A 19,251-nucleotide genomic window follows, 5' to 3' on the forward strand; every position below is an offset into this window, starting at 1 on the left:
TCTGGGCTTCCTTTGATGCCAGGAGATGGGGTGAGCTCCATGCCTGGGTGCTGGGCAGGAGCTCTTTTTCCCCCTGCATTTCACATCCAGTGCATTCTAATCTTGCCAGTGCCATGTTTCATGGGGTCACAGCATGGTTTGAGTTGGAAGGGACCTTAGGGACCATCCAGTTCCATCCTTTGCCATGGGCAGGGACACCTTCCAGTGGCCCAAGTCCTTCCAGTTGTGATTCTGTGATCCTGTGTGGAAATGGGTTGTTTTCTTCTTTTCCTTGCCATTCCTTCCCCCAGTCCCCAAAGCATTGTCAAGCCTTGGGTTTTAGTAAGGGAAAGCTGACTTTTGTCATCTTTGAGCAGGAGTGACTTCTCCCCTCTTCCCTCAGGATGCTGGTGGGCAGCAGATTGGTTTCCTGCTGGGGAGCTGTGGCATTGCTCTGGCCCTCACCACTGAAGTGTGTCTGAAAGGGCTCCCAAAAACCCAGAATGGAGAAATTGTGCAGTTTAAAGGTGAGCTGGTTACAGACTGGCTTTTGATTGTACTTCTGCTGCAGCTGAACCACCTGAAAGGAGCTGTCAGGGCTCTGAAGGCACTTGGAGGGTAAAGGGGCAACTCCTGATCCCATCAGCAAAACGTGTAGGATTTGTTTGTGGTGTCTGACACAGCTGCTCTGCTCTTGTGGGGCTCACAAGGAGCCACCCCCCAACCAGGCTTGTGCTCAGGTCCCTTCAGTGGCATTTGGCAGGTTCCAAGGCAGTTTTATTCACAAGCTTTATTTAGGAATCATGCAGGGATCTTCCCTGAGGAGAGGAAGTACCTGGTTGCCCACTGAACTCCCTGATGAGAAATGAGAGGAACCTTCTGGCTGGTGGCTGGGCTTGGCTTGGAATTTAGCTTGTGTAACTGAACTTGGACAAATGATGGGGTTTAGTGTATTCTTGCAGAATATAAATCCCTCAATAAATAAACTGATATTAATGTACCGTTTAATTTTGGCTCCAGGTTGGCCCAGACTCAAATGGGTTGTGACAGATTCAAAATATCTCTCCAAATCTCCCAAGGACTGGCAGCCCAACATCTCAGCAGCAGGAACTGAGCCAGCATATATTGAGGTAAGTGCTGAATGGGGAATAGAAAGTACCTTCTGTGAGCTGAATTTAATGTTCTAATCACCAGAGGGAGAATAGTTTCACCTCACTCCCTTCAGCTTCCCACTTCCCTGCCACTGAAACAAGCCTTTCACTGGGCACATCCTGCTGTGAAGCTCATTTTGGGTTTGAATCCCTCTGTGGCCTTGAGCACTGCTTGGAATAAGTTGGAGAATTGTTTTTGTTCCAAGAAAGTGAGGGATGGAGACAGCTGAGCTCTGAGGTGGTGCTTGATAACCCCATTTCTGCCAGTGCTTGAGCCAGCAGCACTGGAATTCTCTGGTCTTGCAGTAATGCTGATTTTTGTTCCTATGCCAGAAGGTAACTCGTAGGGATTGTGTTGGTTTCCTCAGCTTTTATTGACACAGGGCAATTGAGAGGTGTTTTAAAAGATTTTATTCTATTATCAGTCTTGATGAGTAGCAAGACACAAGGAATGTAAACCTCAGTGCCATTCTATCAGAAGCTAACTCGTTTTCTGGTTACAATACCTTATAAATTACAGTAACCTTTTTCAGCTTAAATGCTGCTGTTACTTCTAACACCAATCACCTCTGTTTTTTCCTACCTGGTCCTGCTACAATGCATCTTTCTCAGTTCGAATTCTCTAAAATTATGTAAGCTTTCTATCAAATTTTAAAAATTCCTTACAAATCCATTTCCCACAGGATTGCAGCAGTTTCAGTGGTGGTTTAGCCACTCTGAAACACAGATTGGTTTTTCAGTTTGTTACAGGGGCAGGAGGAGATGTTGTGAGCAGCAGTGACACTGAAATAAACACAACATTCATTTTTTCTCCCATCTCCATGGAGATTTTCCATGTGTGCCACCACAACCACCATCTCCTCAGGTCTAAGCTTTCACACAGAGAGAAAACTTTTTATTTCCACGTGGATCCTGTGATTTAACCTCCTTAATTTCTCTCCTCCCGAACTCCCTTTAACCTCTGTCCTCGCAGTACAAGACCAGCAAGGAGGGCAGTGTCATGGGTGTCACCGTGTCCCGTGTGGCCATGCTGGCCCACTGCCAGGCCTTGTCCCAGGCCTGCAACTACTCTGAAGGTGGGTGAGGGCACAGAGCATCAAAGGTTGACAGCGTTGAGTGGTTGCCTCTCACGTCTTCAACAGCTGCCTCTGAGTAACCAATGTTTACTTCCAAAAATAAAAATAAAATTTGAAAGTGTAGATTAATTCTCCCCCCCCCCCCCCCAAAAGTAAAAATTAGCTGTGGTGTTTTTCCATCCAAAATGGCATCGTTTTCACTGCCATGATGAAGAGGAATAAAAAGGGGGATTTATATAATTTCTGTGAATTTACTGAGTCTGTTTTGATGCACCAAAAGAGGAACAAATGAATGAAAAATGGAGCATTTTCCACCAAGCTGGAGTCCCCTCTCACTGCACTGATGGCCCATAGAAATATCTTTCATTGCTGATATTGTGTAAATACCAAGGTTTCTGGGGCAGGGGCTGTTCTGGTCCTGTGAGGGTTTTTGGGAAAGCCAGAAATGGAGGTTGGAAGGTGCTGGTGGTAATCCAGAGGGCTTTGCTGTGGGTTGTGGTTTATTCTGGTCTGCCTTGTAAATCTAAGCTAATCCCTACATCCACGAGTGAAACTATTTATAGAGCTGTAGCTCACACAGGTTTAAAACGCAAAGTTTGCCTTCAGAATCCATCACTTGAGCTCCCATCACTGCTGAGCTCCCCTTCCCTGCCCTGCTCCAGACCCTTCCTGTCCTGCTGGTGCACACCTCAGGCTGGAATGCGATTTCCAGCTGGCAGCTGGATTTCCAGATGTGATTTCCTTGCAGCCCTCTGGGCGTGTTCCTGCTCAGGCATGGACGTGCAGTTGTTACTGTGCAGTCACACAGGGCCCTGGGCTGCCCCTGGAGCAGGGCAGGGATGCTCATCCTTGTGCAGATTCCAGAATTAGTGATGGGCACAGCTGTGCTGGCACGCTGCACTTGACAGCTTCACCTTTCTTTTCCCAGGTGAAACGATAGTGAATGTGTTGGATTTTAAGAAGGATGCAGGGCTGTGGCACGGCATTCTAACGGTGAGTCGCTTCCAGAGCTCTCTGCAATGACAGATTAATGATTACATGGGATAGTAGGAAAAATTTCTTCCCTGTGAGGGTGAGCAGGCCCTGGCAAAGGGTGCCCAGAGAAGCTGGGATCCCTGCAAGTGCCCAAGGCCAGGTTGGATGGGGCTTGGAGCACCTGGGATGGTGGAAGGTGTCCCTGCTCATGGCAGGGTGGCACTGGATGAGCTTTAAGGTCCCTCCCAACCCAAACCATTCCAGAATTTCATGATTTTATGGTAACAGTAGCATTTGAGTCCATGGCTGGGAACATTACCTGTTAAAACAACCATTTCTCTTCCTGCCAAATCTCCAGTTCTCTGGGGGAACAACAGAATCGTCCTGACTAAACCTCTGTCAACTCCTGAAGTTGATGAGCACTGGGGGTGGCTCTTATTTCTAATAACTCAATGAAAGCTTTGGGATCCCTTTGCTAACAATCTTTTTCCTGTTTTTCAGAATGTAATGAACAAGCTGCACACTATCAGCGTGCCCTATTCTGTGATGAAAACCTGTCCTCTCTCATGGGTGCAGAGGGTTCACGCCCACAAAGGTAACTTGGGGGGATCCACAACTTCAGCTTGGAGTTCTCAGGATCCAGGAGTGAGGGGCATTAAAATCTCAAATGCCTTAAACCCTTCTTGCTCCTCCATGACAAATCTCAGGGGCCAAGAGTTTCACTAATATCCAAAGGCAGTTGATTTTTATTTTGCAGTGTTAGATATGATTTTCTAGATTCAGTGATTTTCTAGATCCTCAGGCAGGGCTGGAGCTCATGTCTGTAGCACTCAGTGGGAGATTTTAAGCCCCCAGTCGTGTGCATACTTGTAAAACTCCTTGCATTGGTGACCTGCCAGAGGTTGGAACAGGAATGTGACAGCTTGGGAGGACAGGGGACTTTGCCATTTATTTCTGTGCACAAAGTCCTGATGCCATGTCAGTGGTGGGGAGCACAATGGGGATCTTGTGACTTGGAGCCAGTTTCTTTTATGAAACCGAGGAAATGGCAGAGTGCAGCAGGAGCCCTTGGTCCCTGGCCTCCCTGAGGGCTTCCAGAGAGTGATAATGATTTATGGCCTTTGGAGGAGGAGCTGTGATGGTGACAGACCCTGGCCCAGGTGGTGGCAGTGCCACAGCAGATGCCATTGTGTGTTGGCTTTGCTGTTACTGCAGCCTCAGTTATTTAAGGCTTCCTTGCTTAGCTGAGAATTCCCTCATTTGGGGGTCTCACACCGTGTGAGTTCTACAAAAATAACTCTTGGAAAGCTTTGATTTGCCCTGAAGGTGGTGTTTTTGTGTTGTTTGCAGCAAAAGTCGCTCTGGTGAAGTGTCGGGACTTGCACTGGGCCATGATGGCGCACCGGGACCAAAGAGACGTGAGCCTGAGCTCGCTGCGCATGCTGATCGTCACCGACGGCGCCAACCCCTGTGAGTGGCCCAGCCCTGCCCAGCCTGCCCAGCCTCTCTGCAGGGCCTGGCAGCAGGACCAGCTCCCTTGGAGCTCTCCTCTGGGGCACAGCTCTGCCTGCTGCTGCCTGGGCACAGGACAAGGGCGTTCCGAGGTTGTTGTGTTGCCATCCTTTGGGCTGTGAGGGATCCTGCAAAGCAGGAAAAGGGACAGTTGAATGGGGGAGCAGTGTTTATAAAATTGGAATTGTTCAGGCTGGAGAAGACCTTTAAGACCATCAAATGTAGCTCTTCACCAGCACCATGTTCACCACTAAACCCTGTCCCTGAGTGCCACGTCTACATGTCCTTTAAATCCCTGCAGGGATTGTGATTCCACCTGGGCAGAATCCACTGTCTGAATGTCCAGTATGGGCTTGGTCCAATGCCTGACCATCCTTGGAGTGAGGAGATTTTCCTTCCTGTCCAACCTAAACCTCCCTAGCCCAACTTCTTGTGCTTCCTCCTGCAGTTTCCCAAATCCTCCTCCCGACCCTTCCTGTAGATGGGCATGAAATCAATATCTGTGAAGTCCTAGTGGCATCTTTTCTTTCTTCCTAGGGTCTGTTTCCTCCTGTGATGCCTTCCTGAGCTTGTTTCAGAGCCATGGGCTCAAACCAGAGGCGATTTGTCCCTGTGCCACCTCCCCCGAAGCGATGACCGTTGCAATCCGGAGGTAACAGATTGAGTCAGCCAGCCTGGGCTTTCTTCACACTTGGGGTTGGTCAGAGTTGATTTAAGCATGTAATAAACTCCTCTGACATGTACTCTGTGTGCTCAGGTGCTCAAGTTGCTGAGCTTTAAACCTCCCTCCTGAGATCCGAGTGATTTCTGAGGTGTGTGACAGCTCAGCAGTGCCTGAGCTCTGCTTTTCCTCCTCCTGATTTCCACAGCTGGGGAGGTGTTCTGAATCTGAGATGAGATTTGAGATCATTTGGATACTCTCATACTCTGTTTCTGTCCATCGCTGCCTTCTGTAAGAGACAGAGGTGGGAGCTGGGGTTTGCCATGGGGTGAGAAAAGGAGCTGGCAGAGGAGCTGCAGTGCCCAGGAACACAATTCCTTAGAGACTGAAAATTTGGGTGGGGATCCTTACTGCCAGCACAGTTTGAAATGATTCTGCAAAGCAGAGACACTGAACACACCTCTTTCTGTTGCTGTGCCGTCTCCATCTGAGTCTAACACCAAGCTGGGGGCCTGATTGAGTGCATTTGTTCATTTTGTGTCCTTCCCAGGCCTGGAGTCCCCGGGGCCCCTCTGCCAGGCAGAGCCATCCTGTCCATGAATGGGCTGAGCTTCGGTGTCATTCGGGTCAACACCGAGGATAAAAACTCTGCTCTCACTGTCCAGGACGTCGGGCACGTGATGCCAGGAGGTAAAAGCAGGCAGGAGACTGATGGGAGATGTTTTTGGGGATGTTTTAGGAGCAGAATGGGTCAATGTTCTCTCCCACATCAGCCTCAGTGTGGGAGAGGTGGGGCAGTGCCAGACTCAGTCATTCCTGTCACGATTTTTAAACGTGTCAGTTCTCACACAGGGCAAAATTTGGGAGCTGTTTTTAACAAAGCCTGATTTGTCCTAGGCATGATGTGTATAGTGAAACCAGATGGGCCACCCCAGCTCTGTAAAACAGACGAGATTGGTGAAATCTGTGTGAGCTCCAGAGCAGGAGGAATGATGTACTATGGGCTGGCAGGGGTGACAAAGAATACTTTCGAGGTATGTCTAGCAGAATGCATCTTTCCTGCCCCATTTTCTGTGTCAAACTGGTGCTCTTGTACAACCCCTTGGGTTTGTAACTGAAGTGTTAATTTTGTATTTTATAAACATGCACTGGAAATCTCCTTGTGGTTAGAGATACTCAGAATCCCCTCCATAAACATCTCCCACCCTGGCTGTAGTGAGGGTTCCCTGCCCTTCTCCTCTTCCCTTCACTCACGTTACGTGAAATTCTTGGGGTGGTTTTCCTCCACGATTTTGGGGTGGTTTGGGAAGGTTTTTCTCTCCTCAGGCCTCCAATGTCCTCCCTTGTGTTGCAGGTGATCCCTGTGAACTCCTCTGGCTCTCCAGTGGGGGAAGTGCCCTTCGTGCGCTCCGGCTTGCTGGGATTTGTCGGACCCGTACGTGAGGCAGCTCAGAGCCTGCACTGCTCTGGCCCTTCAGCGTTTCAGAGAAAAGCTTTTGGGGAGGTGGGATGTGTGAGAAGAGCTCGCTGTGAGCTCCTCACAGCTGCCTCCTTGTCTTGCAGGGCAGTTTGGTGTTTGTGGTTGGGAAAATGGACGGGTTGCTGACCGTGAGCGGGAGAAGGCACAACGCCGACGACATCGTGGCCACAGGACTGGCCGTGGAGTCAATAAAAACAGTTTACAGAGGAAGGTCAGCACAAGAAACCCCATCACCTGCTGCATGTAACACAGCAAAGCACAAGCTTTAGTACTTTCTTGGATTTCTCTTTGGTAGCTCAGTTAAAGTAAACGTATTTTTGATTTAGGTAGTAACTGCCCTGATCCTGCCCAACACAGATCTTTTTCCCACCATCCAGCCTGGCTTTTCATCAAGTCTGTGCTTTAGGGAAAGCAATCAAGTAACAAGATAAGTCAGGCACATGGAGAAATTAATTCTCTGTCTCTGCTGACTGGTGCAGCAAAGAAGAGTTTCATTAATGTCCAAAGATATTTGATTTTTATTTAGCAGTTGTGGATACAATTTTCTAGATCTTCAAGCAGGGCTGGAGCTCATATCTCCGAGACTTAGTGAGAGATTTTAAACCATCCTGTAGGTGCCTTTAAATCTCCTTTCATTTGGGCTTTGCCAGAAGTTGGAACAAGAATGTGACAGCAGGTTGGGAGAACAGGGGACTGTGCCATATGGAAATTCCATCAGAAAGTGGAATTAACCCCTTAAATACTCCCCAGCCTTTCCTTTTGAGTCCATGTTAATTGTCTGATGCTTTTTCTCTTGTTTTTGCCCCATGGTTATTTTAACAAGTGTGAATTCTGTGAACAAGTCCTGTCTTTAATCTCTCCTCGGCCTCCTGTTTCTGAGGAGTGAAGCTGGAGCGTGGCTCTGCCCTTTTCCTTAGGATTGCTGTGTTCTCCGTGTCTGTGTTCTACGACGAGAGGATCGTGGTGGTGGCAGAGCAGAGGCCAGATGCATCTGAGGAGGACAGTTTCCAGTGGATGAGTCGGGTGCTGCAGGTACAGCCAGGAGAAATCCTGCAGCTTTTGGGGTGTGGGCAGAGCAGAGGCCACCAAGGGCCCCAGTGCAGGTGCCACAAGCTTGGCATCCCTCTTGGCACAAGGTGTTTGTGCAGGGTCACAAGCTGTGTCCAGGCTGTTCTGTTGTGTCCTGAGGGAGCTGGAGTGACAGGACAAGAGGAATGGCTTCAAACTGAAATAAGAGGAATTTAGGTTAAATTTTGGGAAGGAATTCCTCGACCAGTCTGGGATTCCATGAGTCCCAGAGAGCAGAGGGGCTCTGGCAGTCTCCTCTCAGAACCGCAGAGCAGATCTCTGCTCAAGCTTTGGAGTTCTGCTTTTAGTCTGGATCATGTGGAGCTCAGAGTTTGGCTTCAAAGCCACCCTTTTCTTTGGAGATGCATTTTCAGCAGGGACCAAGTAGGCAGGGAAAGGCCAGAACAGCTGAATGAGTGTGGTCCTAAAAGAATGAGTAGCAAGTAGTTCCTTTGAGGGCTGCCTGCACTGCATGTGTGCCATTCCAGGAATGACATTCAGGGAGTGAAGTGTGCAAGCTGGGGTGGAAAACCAGGGAAGTACCTGGTGCTCTGAATAATGGCTCAGATGCCTGAATGCTGAGGCGGGCAGGAGGGAACAGAGTGTGATGGTTCAGAGGAGACAGATGGATGCAATCCCGAGATCAGAACCGTGTGATTCATCAGGCAGCCGTGGGTATTTTGGGATTTTTGGTCATGAAGGATTTAAAAATGGATTTGGTGTCTATGAAATGGGCTGTAAAGGCAGGGGTGTACCCAGCACTTCAGGCTCACTGCAGGACTCGCTGGTGCCACAGAGGTCAAGGGGGATGTCAGTGATTGACTCACAAGCCCAGGGATTTGTCTTGCAGTGTGTCAGTGCCTCAGCAGCAGCAGGCTGTGCCCAGGAATGCCAGTGACCATCTCTCCTTTCTCTAGGCCATTGACAGCATTCACCAAGTGGGTGTTTACTGCCTTGCTCTCGTGCCAGCCAACACATTGCCAAAAACTCCGCTGGGAGGGATCCACATCTCCCAAACCAAACAGCACTTTCTGGAGGGCTCTCTGCACCCCTGCAACATCCTCATGTGCCCACACACTTGTGTGACAAACTTGCCAAAGCCCAGGCAGAAACAGCCAGGTAACCTGAACCTCTTTTGTTTGGTGTTGTTGAACCGGGGCTCAGTGCTCAGCCCCAGGGACCTGGGTGATGTCTCCTCCCTGTCCCACGTGCTGGGGACCAGGGCCTGTCTTGTGCTCCACGGCTGGGGCTTGTTCCAGGCCTCTCTTTGCGTGTGTTAGTCAGGAATTTTAATTCCCACCTTTGAACTCACTGGGATTCTCCCTCCTGGTGAATAGGCACCAGCAATGCCTGCTGAACTCCATCAGTGAGGCTCATTCCCAGGAGCACTGGGATCCTGCAGGGACTCTCTGTGCCTTTGCTCTGCTCCTTCCCAAAGTGCTGCTGTCTCTCCACAGGGGTGGGCCCTGCCTCTGTGATGGTGGGGAACCTGGTTGCTGGGAAGAGAATCGCTCAAGCCTCTGGGAGAGATCTGGGTCAAATAGAAGACAACGATTTAGTTAAAAAGGTAAATCAGCGTTTGTGACACATGGAGAATGGGAAGTAGCTTTCCCTCCTGTGTGCAGAGCAGCAGTGGGGAGCACTGAAGGAGAAGCTGGTGTTGAATTCCTTCCTGTCTCTTCCAGCACCAGTTCCTGACAGAAGTGTTGCAGTGGAGAGCTCAAGCGACTCCTGACCACCCACTCTTCCTTTTATTGAATGCCAAGGTACAGTCAGTGCTGGCTTGTTGGGTTTAAGGTCCATGTGCTATCCAGTGCTGGTTGGAGAGTCTTTAAAATCTTTTGCCCTCTGCAGTGCCTCTCTTTAACCTCTGCATCAGATTTTGCCCATAGATTTGTAACTTAAAACTTGACCATTTAACCCTCTAGGTCCCTTCAGCAAATGGCTCTCGTGGTTTGACACTTCATTTTAAAACTGAGCGTGTTTGTAGGTCCCACTGGTTCCTGTATCAGTTAATGGTGTATCCCTTGGTGCCACCATCCCTATCAATGGTGTTGAGTATATTCTGGCAAGGTTCTGGTGCAAGAAGACCTGAACTGACTCCCTGGAAGGTAGAATTTTCTAGAGCAGATCTAACTCCATCTCTGTCCTTTGGTACTGTAGTGGATGAGTGGCTCACTGGGCGCCAGCAGCCTTTAGGTAGAGATAACTCTTAGCTGTAGCCTCCTGCTAGCCAGCAAGCTTGGGTTTATCTCAGAGCAGCCAGTTTGTGTTGTGCCAGCCCCTGTTCAGAGCATTTTTGTCTCCTCTCAAGGGAACCACTGTGTGCACGGCCACCTGCCTGCAGCTGCACAAAAAGGCTGAGAGAATCGCATCAGTGCTGTGTGACAAAGGCCATCTCAATGCAGGAGACAATGTGGTGCTTCTTTATCCTCCTGGTGAGTGAGTCCCACTGGGGAAACACAGCCTGGCCTTGCTTTGGGATCTGGAAATACAGGAAGGGCACTCAGTGCTAGTGAGAGGAGCTCACGGGTGTGTCCTGACTGCCTTTGGAGTCATTTGATGTTCTTTTCCTCTATGATGGAGATGCTTTCCTATGTGGTTCCTTCATTGTCCCCATTCCCCTATCCCAAGCTTTCTCAGCTTCCTTGTGCTGCCCTTGCTGCTGGGCTGCTGATGTTGCCCACGTGTGCTGTGGGAGGAGCAGCAGTGCCCTGCTGTGCCCAGGGGTGTAGTAAACCCCATAGATTTAGGAAAAGCACCGTGGAGAATATGAACAATAGGAATGCTGAAACAGCAAAAGAAAATTCCTGTTTCCTGTCCTCCACCCCTTAACCTATCTCTGTAACCCTATAAGGCAATGTCATGTTAACCCCTTACCATTGGTCAAGCTTGGATCCTTTCCAACCCTATAAAAGAAGCATACTGTAGCCCATTAGGGGAGAAAGAAGAAGAGCAGAGACCCTTCACGGACCTCCCCAAATAAAGCCATCTCCGTGGAACAGCCTGTGCCTTCTCCTTCTCCTCTCTCTCCGTCTGCTGCAGCCTCCAGCCCAGGGCACCACTACCTAGCAAGCAGAGCTGAAATCCTGAGAGCTTGCAGTCACTCTAGAGCTGATAATCACCATGCTTGCTAGATGGCAGCCCCGTGGCCTTGGCATGAGCGAGCGAGCCTCGGGCACCCGGTCCCTCCCCAGGGACTGAGCCCCTGAGCCCCATTGCTCTGCTTTATGATAATGTCAATGAGAGGTTATTGCAGGGGCCCCTCCCCAGGGACTGAGCCCCTGAGCCCCATTGCTCTGCTTTATGATAACCCCAAAGAGAGGTTATTGCAGGGGCCCCTCCCCAGTGTCCCCTGTGGTGTCCCCGCAGGCATCGAGCTCATCACGGCCTTCTACGGCTGCCTGTACTCGGGCTGTGTCCCCGTCACCGTGCGCCCACCGCACGCCCAGAGCCTGGTGGCAACGCTGCCCACAGTGAGGATGATCGTGGAGGTGAGTGGCAGCCTGGGCTCCAGGGGTGACACAGTTCACAGAGCTCGTGGTGGCTGTGTGAGAGGGATTGAGGCACGTCTTGGAGCTGAGGGACAGTGTTCTCCTTCATAAAATGTCAGAGAGAGAACCCCCTCCTCGCACACAGACTTCAGGCGCTTTCTGAGAACACCAACGTGGTGTTGCCACCCAGAATTTCACCCTCCTTGACACTCCTTAATGCTGGGGAAGTCCACATCCTGCAGTTAAGTCACTTCCCAAGCCCAGTAACCAGGGGACAGCATGGGGAAGAAAGCTGGATCTTGCTGTGACACCTTCTCACCTGCTCTAGAGGTTCTGCCAGGGTCTCCACAGGCTGGGCTGCACTGGGGGTTTGGTGAAGGAGAAGCAGAGCAGAGTGTGCAAAAGGCAGAGAAAAGAATTCAGGTCTGCTGAAAGAAACTGGCTGTAGATGATAAAACAGTCCCTACACATCAGCTCTTGCAGAGGCAGTGCTGCTGGGACGTGCTCCTGCCTCTTTGTTTCAGTGAGTGTTCACCTTTGCAGGTCAGCAAAGCCGCCTGCATCCTCACAACCCAGACCTTGATGAGGCTGCTCAAGTCCAGAGAGGCAGCTGGTGCTGTGGATGTGAAAACCTGGCCAACCATCATTGACACAGGTGAGCTGTGTGGAGGGGTGGCTGGTGACTTCCAAAGGGACTGTCCCACATTTCATTGAGTGGCTCTTGAAAATTTGTTTGAATATGCACAAAAGCCATCCAAAATGTGCCCTTGTTCACTGAGAACTCTTCTGTATTGAGCTGTGCATGGGAAATGATTACAGTGATTTCTGGAGACAGCTTTAGTCTGCTGAAGACAAGGACAAATTGGTATTTTCTCCCTTTTCCTGAGAATAAATAATTTTCTATGTGGGAGCTTTGGCAAGAGTTTTGCCATACACGAGCCTGTCTTTTCTGGAAAGAGATTTAATGGAAGGCTTTATCTTCCATCTCTGGTGTTTTGAATTTGTGTCCTCCTTTCAAATACCAGTCAAGTAACCCAAATTAACCCATTTCTTTCTCTCTTGCACAGATGACTTGCCCAGGAAGAGGCTGGCCCAGATCTATAAGCCACCTACACCTGAAATGTTGGCATATCTAGATTTTAGTGTTTCCACAACAGGCATGCTCACAGGAGTAAAGGTATAGTAACGGGTTAGGAGATGGGCATTTGTGTCTTGTATTGCCTGCCCCTCTGAGCCACCTCCCTTTGAGCTCCCCCTCCAAGTTGTAGCTTAAACAAAGACCCTGATTTTCTTCTAACAAAGCTGTGGGCTTCAGTTCACTGAGCTCTGCTGAGGAGGGAAACAGGTCTGGCAGTGGAGCCAGGAATTCTGCTGCTGCTTCCCCCTGGGGAGAGCAGCAGGGCTCTGAGCTCCACCAAGAGCAGCAGAGGGATGCAGTCATTAAAAAAGAGGGTAAGATACTGAAAAGGAAAGTCTTAGATGTTGTTAGGGCTCATGTGGGTTTGGAATCACAGGACAGTCAGGGTCGGGAGGGACTCTGGAGATTCCCTCATCCAGGGCAGGGTCAGACAGAGCAGGTGGCACAGGAACACGCCCAGGTGGGTTTGGAATGTCTGCAGAGAGGAAGATTCCAAACCCACCCTGGGCAGCTGTTCCAGTGCTGCCACCTCCATGGAAAGTTCTGGCTCATGTTGAGGTGGAACTCAAACAGCTGCAGCTTCAAGTTTAGCTGTTGGTGTCACTGTTGGTGTCACTGTTGGTGTCACTGTTGGTGTCACTGTTGGTGTCAGGGCTCTGCAGTCTCTGCCTCTGCTGTGGGAGCTCAGGAACCAAACCACGGCCTTGCCTGGCCACCAGCTCTCCATGAGCTGCCTTTGCTGTCTCTGGGGGACCCTGGCTGCTGTCCTGGCCCCAGCAGTGTCCCCCCTGTGTTGCAGATGTCCCACGCTGCAGTCAGTGGCCTGTGCAGGGCCATCAAGCTCCAGTGTGAGCTCTACTCCTCGCGGCAGATTGCCATTTGTCTGGACCCCTACTGCGGGCTGGGATTTGTGCTCTGGTGCCTTTGCAGGTAGGACTTCCTGGGGACAGGGGCAAATTAACTCTTGGATGGTTGGAAGTGGGAAATGGGTGAAATTACAGACGTGTTGACATTACAGAATGACTTAATTTACAGTAAGGGGGGAATTTGTCTTGGAACTGACAACAACATGTTCCCTTTTGCTGCAGATTAGCAAGATGTTATCCCATCTTGATTATGTGTGTTTGTGCTGCCAAATATTCCTGGCTTCAGAATGTTTCTCTTCCCTTTCTTCCTTGATTACATGTTGCAATAAGGGAGGTTTTTGTTCTCTGTGGGGTTGAGCCAGTTCTCTTCCTTCACTGTCAGTGTGTGTTTGTGTGTGGATAAATTGTTATTCTTGTACAGTAAGTTGCATTTTTAAAATGTTGCTGCTCCAGTTTGCCTCAGCTGCAGTCCCACAACCTGCCTTTGGACTAGCAGGAATGTAAAATGTGCAGATACAATAAATATTAATTTAAAGATAGCTACAAGCTTCACTAAAATGTTTTCTCCCTTAATGTTCTTCACAGTGTGTATTCTGGACATCAGTCAATTTTAATTCCTCCTATGGAGCTGGAATCCAATCTTTTTCTCTGGTTATCTACTGTCAGCCAGTATAAAATAAGGGACACTTTCTGTTCCTATTCAGTCATGGAACTGTGTACAAAGGGACTTGGAAACCAAGTTGAAATGTTAAAGGTAAGAAACATTTCCTGAGTGTTACGTCACGTAAATTAAGGAAACTGGGAGTAAAGCAAAGTGATATAATTGTTGAACACAGATTTTCCTGTTGCACAAATCTCCAGAAGCAAATCTCCGTGGGAGGGGAGAGGACTGGGGAGGAGCAGGGGCTGTGGCAGTGCAGGGAGCACCTGTCAGGGAATGCCAGGGCAGCCCTGAGCAGGGAGCATCCATCCCAGCGCTGCTCTGCAGCAGATTCCTTATGTAACAGTCTGCAGTGGAGGCTCACACCAGCACATGATGGAAAGCACATGTCAGGAGAGCTGCTCAATGGAGGTGTGTTCTCCTTGGAGATGAGAGAAGGGAAAAAATAGCTCCATGCCATGCCTGAGGTGGTTTTTTCCCTGGGATTTCCTGGACTGTGGCTCTGTGAGATCAAGGCTCAGCCTTGTTCTCCTGCTGGCACAGAGCTCTGCAGGTGCCTGGGCTGTGTCACCAGGTGGGCAGCACACAGGAGCTCCTGCCTGGTGCTGGTCAGAGCATTCACCATAGAAATAATAATGGATTCAGGTGCCAGTGTTGTTGAAGAGTCCATGCAATCCCAGTGGATGACTTTATTCTGCTTGGGTTTGGTTTCCATCTGTATAAGCAGTGACTCAGAGGTGTAATCTCAGCTGAGCAGCTCTGCTGAGGGCTGGGGCAGAGGAGGGAGCACTGTCAGTCCCTGTCTTGCTCTGCTTGCATTTCCAGGCTCTGGTCAGGCACAATTCATAATTGCAAACAGAATCAGAGAGAGGGAGAGTAGCTCAGAACACAGGGACTGAGTTTGTCCCGCATTTCCTGGGTGATTTCATGGGATAAGAAGCAAAGGTAACTTGTTGAGAGGGGCCAGATGAGCAGCTGCAGCCCTTTGCCTGGTGTTTGTGTGCAGGCCCGAGGCATTAACCTGTCCTGTGTCCGGACCTGCGTGGTGGTGGCGGAGGAGCGGCCGCGCGTGTCCCTCACTCATTCCTTCTCCAAGCTCTTCAAGGACATCGGGCTCTCGTCCCGGGCTGTGAGCACCACCTTTGGCTCACGGGTCAATGTGGCCATCTGTTTACAGGTGAGGCTTCCCAGGGCTCCTGGTTGTCACTGGCACCAGGTTCCAGGTGCCAGGAGTGTGGGTTGTGTTCCACACTCCCCATCTGTGCGCATTTCTGAAGCCCAACATCTGCCCTGTAGAGAACAGCTGGCACAAGATTTCTGCAGCTTCTCTCATTTTCAGCTGCCAAATCGTATCACGGATGCTCAAAACAAGTGAAACATGAATCTGAGCTGTTTATTCCCACATAAACAGTGCCTGGTTGCTCCAGGCTGAGAGGGCTTGTGGTGTCTCCCCCCTCCCCAAGGCTCCTTCCCCACACAGGTGTTCCAGAAAGTCACCAGCTTACTGAAGGGTGCAGCTGCAGAGGTGGGGGGGGAATATGAGTAGGAATTCTGCTGCAAGAAACCTCTGGAAATGTTTCTGGGCTCAGGCAGAAGTTCCCCTGATTGATCTAAATACATCAATGTTTTTTAAATATTAACTCCTCAGGGAACATCAGGGCCAGACCCCACCACGGTGTATGTAGACCTGAAATCCTTGAGACATGACAGGTACTGTAAGTTCACTTAAACCAATTTATGAACTGTATAAAACCCTGCAGTGGTGCTGAGTTTTCACACCACTCCAGACACTTCAGCTCTGTTTTTTCCCCTGACAATGTTTTTTTCTTGAACTTCAGAGTCCGTCTGGTGGAACGAGGAGCTCCACAGAGCCTGCTGCTCTCCGAGTCTGGGAAGGTAAATCCATGTGTCCCCACCTCCCACTGCCTTTGCAGCTGGGAAGGACAGTCCTGTGCCATGGGAGGGGGTGGCACTTGGTTACATTGTCCCCATGAATTTGATTATAAGGAATTACCCATTGATTTAGAAGTGTGTTTTGCTGGAGCTGTTGGGAGAACTGGTCTATTTTGCAGTAAATTAACCATATCAGAAGTGTGGGTTCTGGTATTCTTGAAATCAGGCTGTAGTTGGGATTTACTGTAGTTCTTACTCCCTCATAGCTTAACAGAAAGAGGTTTTCCTGTAGTTTTTTAGCTGAATTCTTCAAAATCGAGGTCAGAATATCTTACCTGTGTGACCTTGGAGCCATGGGATACATCCATACCCTGATCTTGCCTTGCTGTACCTGTCCTGCCTGTTTTATCCCTGTTTGTGATGTCCACGGGTGCAATCTTACCTTGATTGAACAGCCTGTGTGTTTTATTATGCTGAAGATAATCCAACAAGAATTGCACGTTTCCTTCTTGTGCTCTTCAGATTCTGCCTGGGGTCAAAGTGGTCATTGTCAACCCAGAGACAAAAGGGCCTCTGGGAGATTCTCACCTTGGGGAGGTAAGTGCAGGTTTTGCTCCTTGGGGACCTTTTCCTGCTGCTCCTTGGGCTTTTTTCTCTGCTGGGGGACACTTCAGAGCTGTCATACAGGCCTTTGTAAAAGATGAATTCTTGCTGTAGCGTTCAGAATTTGGGTATTGTTTCACTGTCAGGTTTAAAGAAAACCCACTTGAAAAGAAGCTTGTTCCACTCTAAATCTTGCAAACGGGCTTCCAAATAGTATAATTTACATTTGGCTTTCCTTTCTTTGGTTACACACCAGTATATTGATCTGTGTTGATGGATTATTATCCAGTTTTGGACTTGACGTGTTAAAAATCCACAATTTATTTACTCAGTGAATCCTCAGTTACAGTTACTGCAAGACTACATCTCAAGGTGCATTTTTAAGGTTCTGCAGGTTATTTGGAAGTTCAAGCTGAATTTTTCTGATCTGAAAAACCGCAGATAAAACCAGAACCTTCTTGTTGCGGTTCCTTTACCCCCTCCACTGGTCAGGTGCTCCGTGTGGGCATTCCTGGGGGGATCTGACCCTTTTCCCCCCTCCCTGCCCTGCACAGATCTGGGTGAACAGCCCCCACACGGCCAGCGGCTACTACACCATCTACGACAACGAGACCCTGCAGGCCGACCACTTCAACACCCGCCTGAGCTTCGGCGACGCCGCGCAGACGCTCTGGGCGCGCACGGGGTACCTGGGCTTCGTGCGGCGCACCGAGCTCACGGCGGCCAGCGGAGGTGGGGCTGGGGCTGGGACAGCCTGGGCATCCCATGGGAGGGCACAGCTGGCAGGGACAGGGACAGCCTGGGCATCCCATGGGAGGGCACAGCTGGCAGGGACACGGGGTACCTGGGCATTTCTATAGGAGGGCACAGCTGGCAGGGGCATGGGCAGCCTGGGTATTTCTATGGGAGGGCACAGCTGGCAGGGACACGGGCAGCCTGGGCATCCCATGGGAGGGCACAGCTGGCAGGGACAGGGACAGCCTGGGCATTTCTATGGGAGGGCACAGCTGGCAGGGACACGGGCAGCCTGGGTATTTCTATAGGAGGGCACAGCTGGCAGGGGCACAGGCAGCCTGGGCATTTCTATGGGAGGGCACAGCTGGCAGGGACACAGGCAGCCTGGGCATTTCTATAGGAGGGCAGAGCTGGCAGGGACACAGGCAGCCTGGGCATTTCTATAGGAGGGCACAGCTGGCAGGGACACAGGCAGCCTGGGCATTTCTATAGGAGGGCACAGCTGGCAGGGGCATGGGCAGCCTGGGCATTTCTATAGGAGGGCACAGCTGGCAGGGACACGGGCAGCTTGGGCATTTCTGTGGGAGGGCACAGCTGGCAGGGGCACAGGCAGCTTGGGCATTTCTATGAGAGGGCACAGCTGGCAGGGACAGGGACAGCCTGGGTATTTCTATGGGAGGGCACAGCTGGCAGGGACAGGGACAGCCTGGGCATTTCTATAGGAGGGCACAGCTGGCAGGGACAGGGACAGCCTGGGCATCCCATGGGAGGGCACAGCTGGCAGGGACACGGGGTACCTGGGCATTTCTATAGGAGGGCACAGCTGGCAGGGGCACAGGCAGCCTGGGCATTTCTATGGGAGGGCACAGCTGGCAGGGACACAGGCAGCCTGGGCATTTCTGTGGGAGGGCACAGCTGGCAGGGGCACAGGCAGCTTGGGTATTTCTATAGGAGGGCACAGCTGGCAGGGGCATGGGCAGCCTGGGTATTTCTATAGGAGGGCACAGCTGGCAGGGACACAGGCAGCCTGGGCATTTCTGTGGGAGGGCACAGCTGGCAGGGGCACAGGCAGCTTGGGTATTTCTATAGGAGGGCACAGCTGGCAGGGACAGGGACAGCCTGGGCATCCCATGGGAGGGCACAGCTGGCAGGGGCACAGGCAGCCTGGGTATTTCTATAGGAGGGCACAGCTGGCAGGGACAGGGACAGCCTGGGCATCCCATGGGAGGGCACAGCTGGCAGGGGCACAGGCAGCCTGGGTATTTCTATGGGAGGGCACAGCTGGCAGGGACAGGGACAGCTTGGGCATTTCTATAGGAGGGCACAGCTGGCAGGGGCATGGGCAGCCTGAGCATTTCTGATGGAAAGCAGAAATTGGAGCAGCCTGGGACAGTGGAAGGTGTGGGACTGGATGGGCTTTAAGATCTCTTCCAATGCAAACCATTCTGGGATTCTTTAGCTTTTACAAGAGACAATTTTTCTTTACAAAATCCCATTTATTCCCCCTCCTGTCCTGTGTCCCCAGAGCGCCACGATGCCCTGTACGTTGTGGGAGCCCTGGATGAGACCCTGGAGCTGCGGGGGCTGCGCTACCACCCCATCGACATCGAGACCTCGGTGTCCCGAACCCACAGGAGCATTGCTGAATGGTAAAACACCCCTGAGCAGGGGAGCCATCCCAGCCCAGCTGAAATGCAGCAGTTTAGGCAAAGATGCAGGGTTTTAGCTGAAAAAAAAAAAAAAAGCAGGGAAATTCAGGGGTTTTTGTGCTGCCACCAGCAGGTCATACACCTGATTTCCCATCTGCAGATGAGAGCAGACTCAGTGTTTTCTTAGTTCAACACAGAAATGATGATTTCCTTCTCTGGGGTGTAAAGAGCCATTTCTGAGTCAGTGGCAGCAGCGTTGGGTTCCTGTCTGATACAGTTAGTGCTGAGATAGGTCTGATTTTTGTCACAT

The 19,251-nt window shown here is 50.7% G+C and overlaps 1 protein-coding gene across 3 annotated transcripts in view; it reads left to right on the plus strand.

Annotated features, from left to right (window-relative positions):
- The window catches only part of DIP2B (disco interacting protein 2 homolog B), a 62,003-nt gene that overhangs the window by 39,171 nt on the left and 3,581 nt on the right, over positions 1 to 19,251 (plus strand). For all 3 annotated transcript variants that reach the window (XM_036399827.2, XM_036399828.2, XM_036399829.2), the window contains 27 exons: positions 383 to 506; positions 1,000 to 1,109; positions 2,104 to 2,206; positions 3,135 to 3,199; positions 3,683 to 3,776; positions 4,532 to 4,651; positions 5,231 to 5,345; positions 5,905 to 6,044; positions 6,252 to 6,388; positions 6,709 to 6,789; positions 6,918 to 7,045; positions 7,752 to 7,866; positions 8,820 to 9,021; positions 9,360 to 9,469; positions 9,588 to 9,668; positions 10,217 to 10,340; positions 11,275 to 11,396; positions 11,940 to 12,051; positions 12,464 to 12,573; positions 13,334 to 13,464; positions 13,986 to 14,154; positions 15,068 to 15,238; positions 15,710 to 15,771; positions 15,900 to 15,957; positions 16,477 to 16,551; positions 17,112 to 17,289; positions 18,818 to 18,941. In XM_036399827.2, the coding sequence (XP_036255720.1) occupies positions 383 to 506; positions 1,000 to 1,109; positions 2,104 to 2,206; positions 3,135 to 3,199; positions 3,683 to 3,776; positions 4,532 to 4,651; positions 5,231 to 5,345; positions 5,905 to 6,044; positions 6,252 to 6,388; positions 6,709 to 6,789; positions 6,918 to 7,045; positions 7,752 to 7,866; positions 8,820 to 9,021; positions 9,360 to 9,469; positions 9,588 to 9,668; positions 10,217 to 10,340; positions 11,275 to 11,396; positions 11,940 to 12,051; positions 12,464 to 12,573; positions 13,334 to 13,464; positions 13,986 to 14,154; positions 15,068 to 15,238; positions 15,710 to 15,771; positions 15,900 to 15,957; positions 16,477 to 16,551; positions 17,112 to 17,289; positions 18,818 to 18,941 (3,161 nt within the window). The remainder of the gene's footprint in view (positions 1 to 382; positions 507 to 999; positions 1,110 to 2,103; positions 2,207 to 3,134; positions 3,200 to 3,682; positions 3,777 to 4,531; positions 4,652 to 5,230; positions 5,346 to 5,904; positions 6,045 to 6,251; positions 6,389 to 6,708; positions 6,790 to 6,917; positions 7,046 to 7,751; positions 7,867 to 8,819; positions 9,022 to 9,359; positions 9,470 to 9,587; positions 9,669 to 10,216; positions 10,341 to 11,274; positions 11,397 to 11,939; positions 12,052 to 12,463; positions 12,574 to 13,333; positions 13,465 to 13,985; positions 14,155 to 15,067; positions 15,239 to 15,709; positions 15,772 to 15,899; positions 15,958 to 16,476; positions 16,552 to 17,111; positions 17,290 to 18,817; positions 18,942 to 19,251) is intronic.

The sequence above is a fragment of the Molothrus ater genome, chromosome 30 (assembly GCF_012460135.2).
Source record: "Molothrus ater isolate BHLD 08-10-18 breed brown headed cowbird chromosome 30, BPBGC_Mater_1.1, whole genome shotgun sequence".
Taxonomy (NCBI): Eukaryota; Metazoa; Chordata; class Aves; order Passeriformes; family Icteridae; genus Molothrus; species Molothrus ater.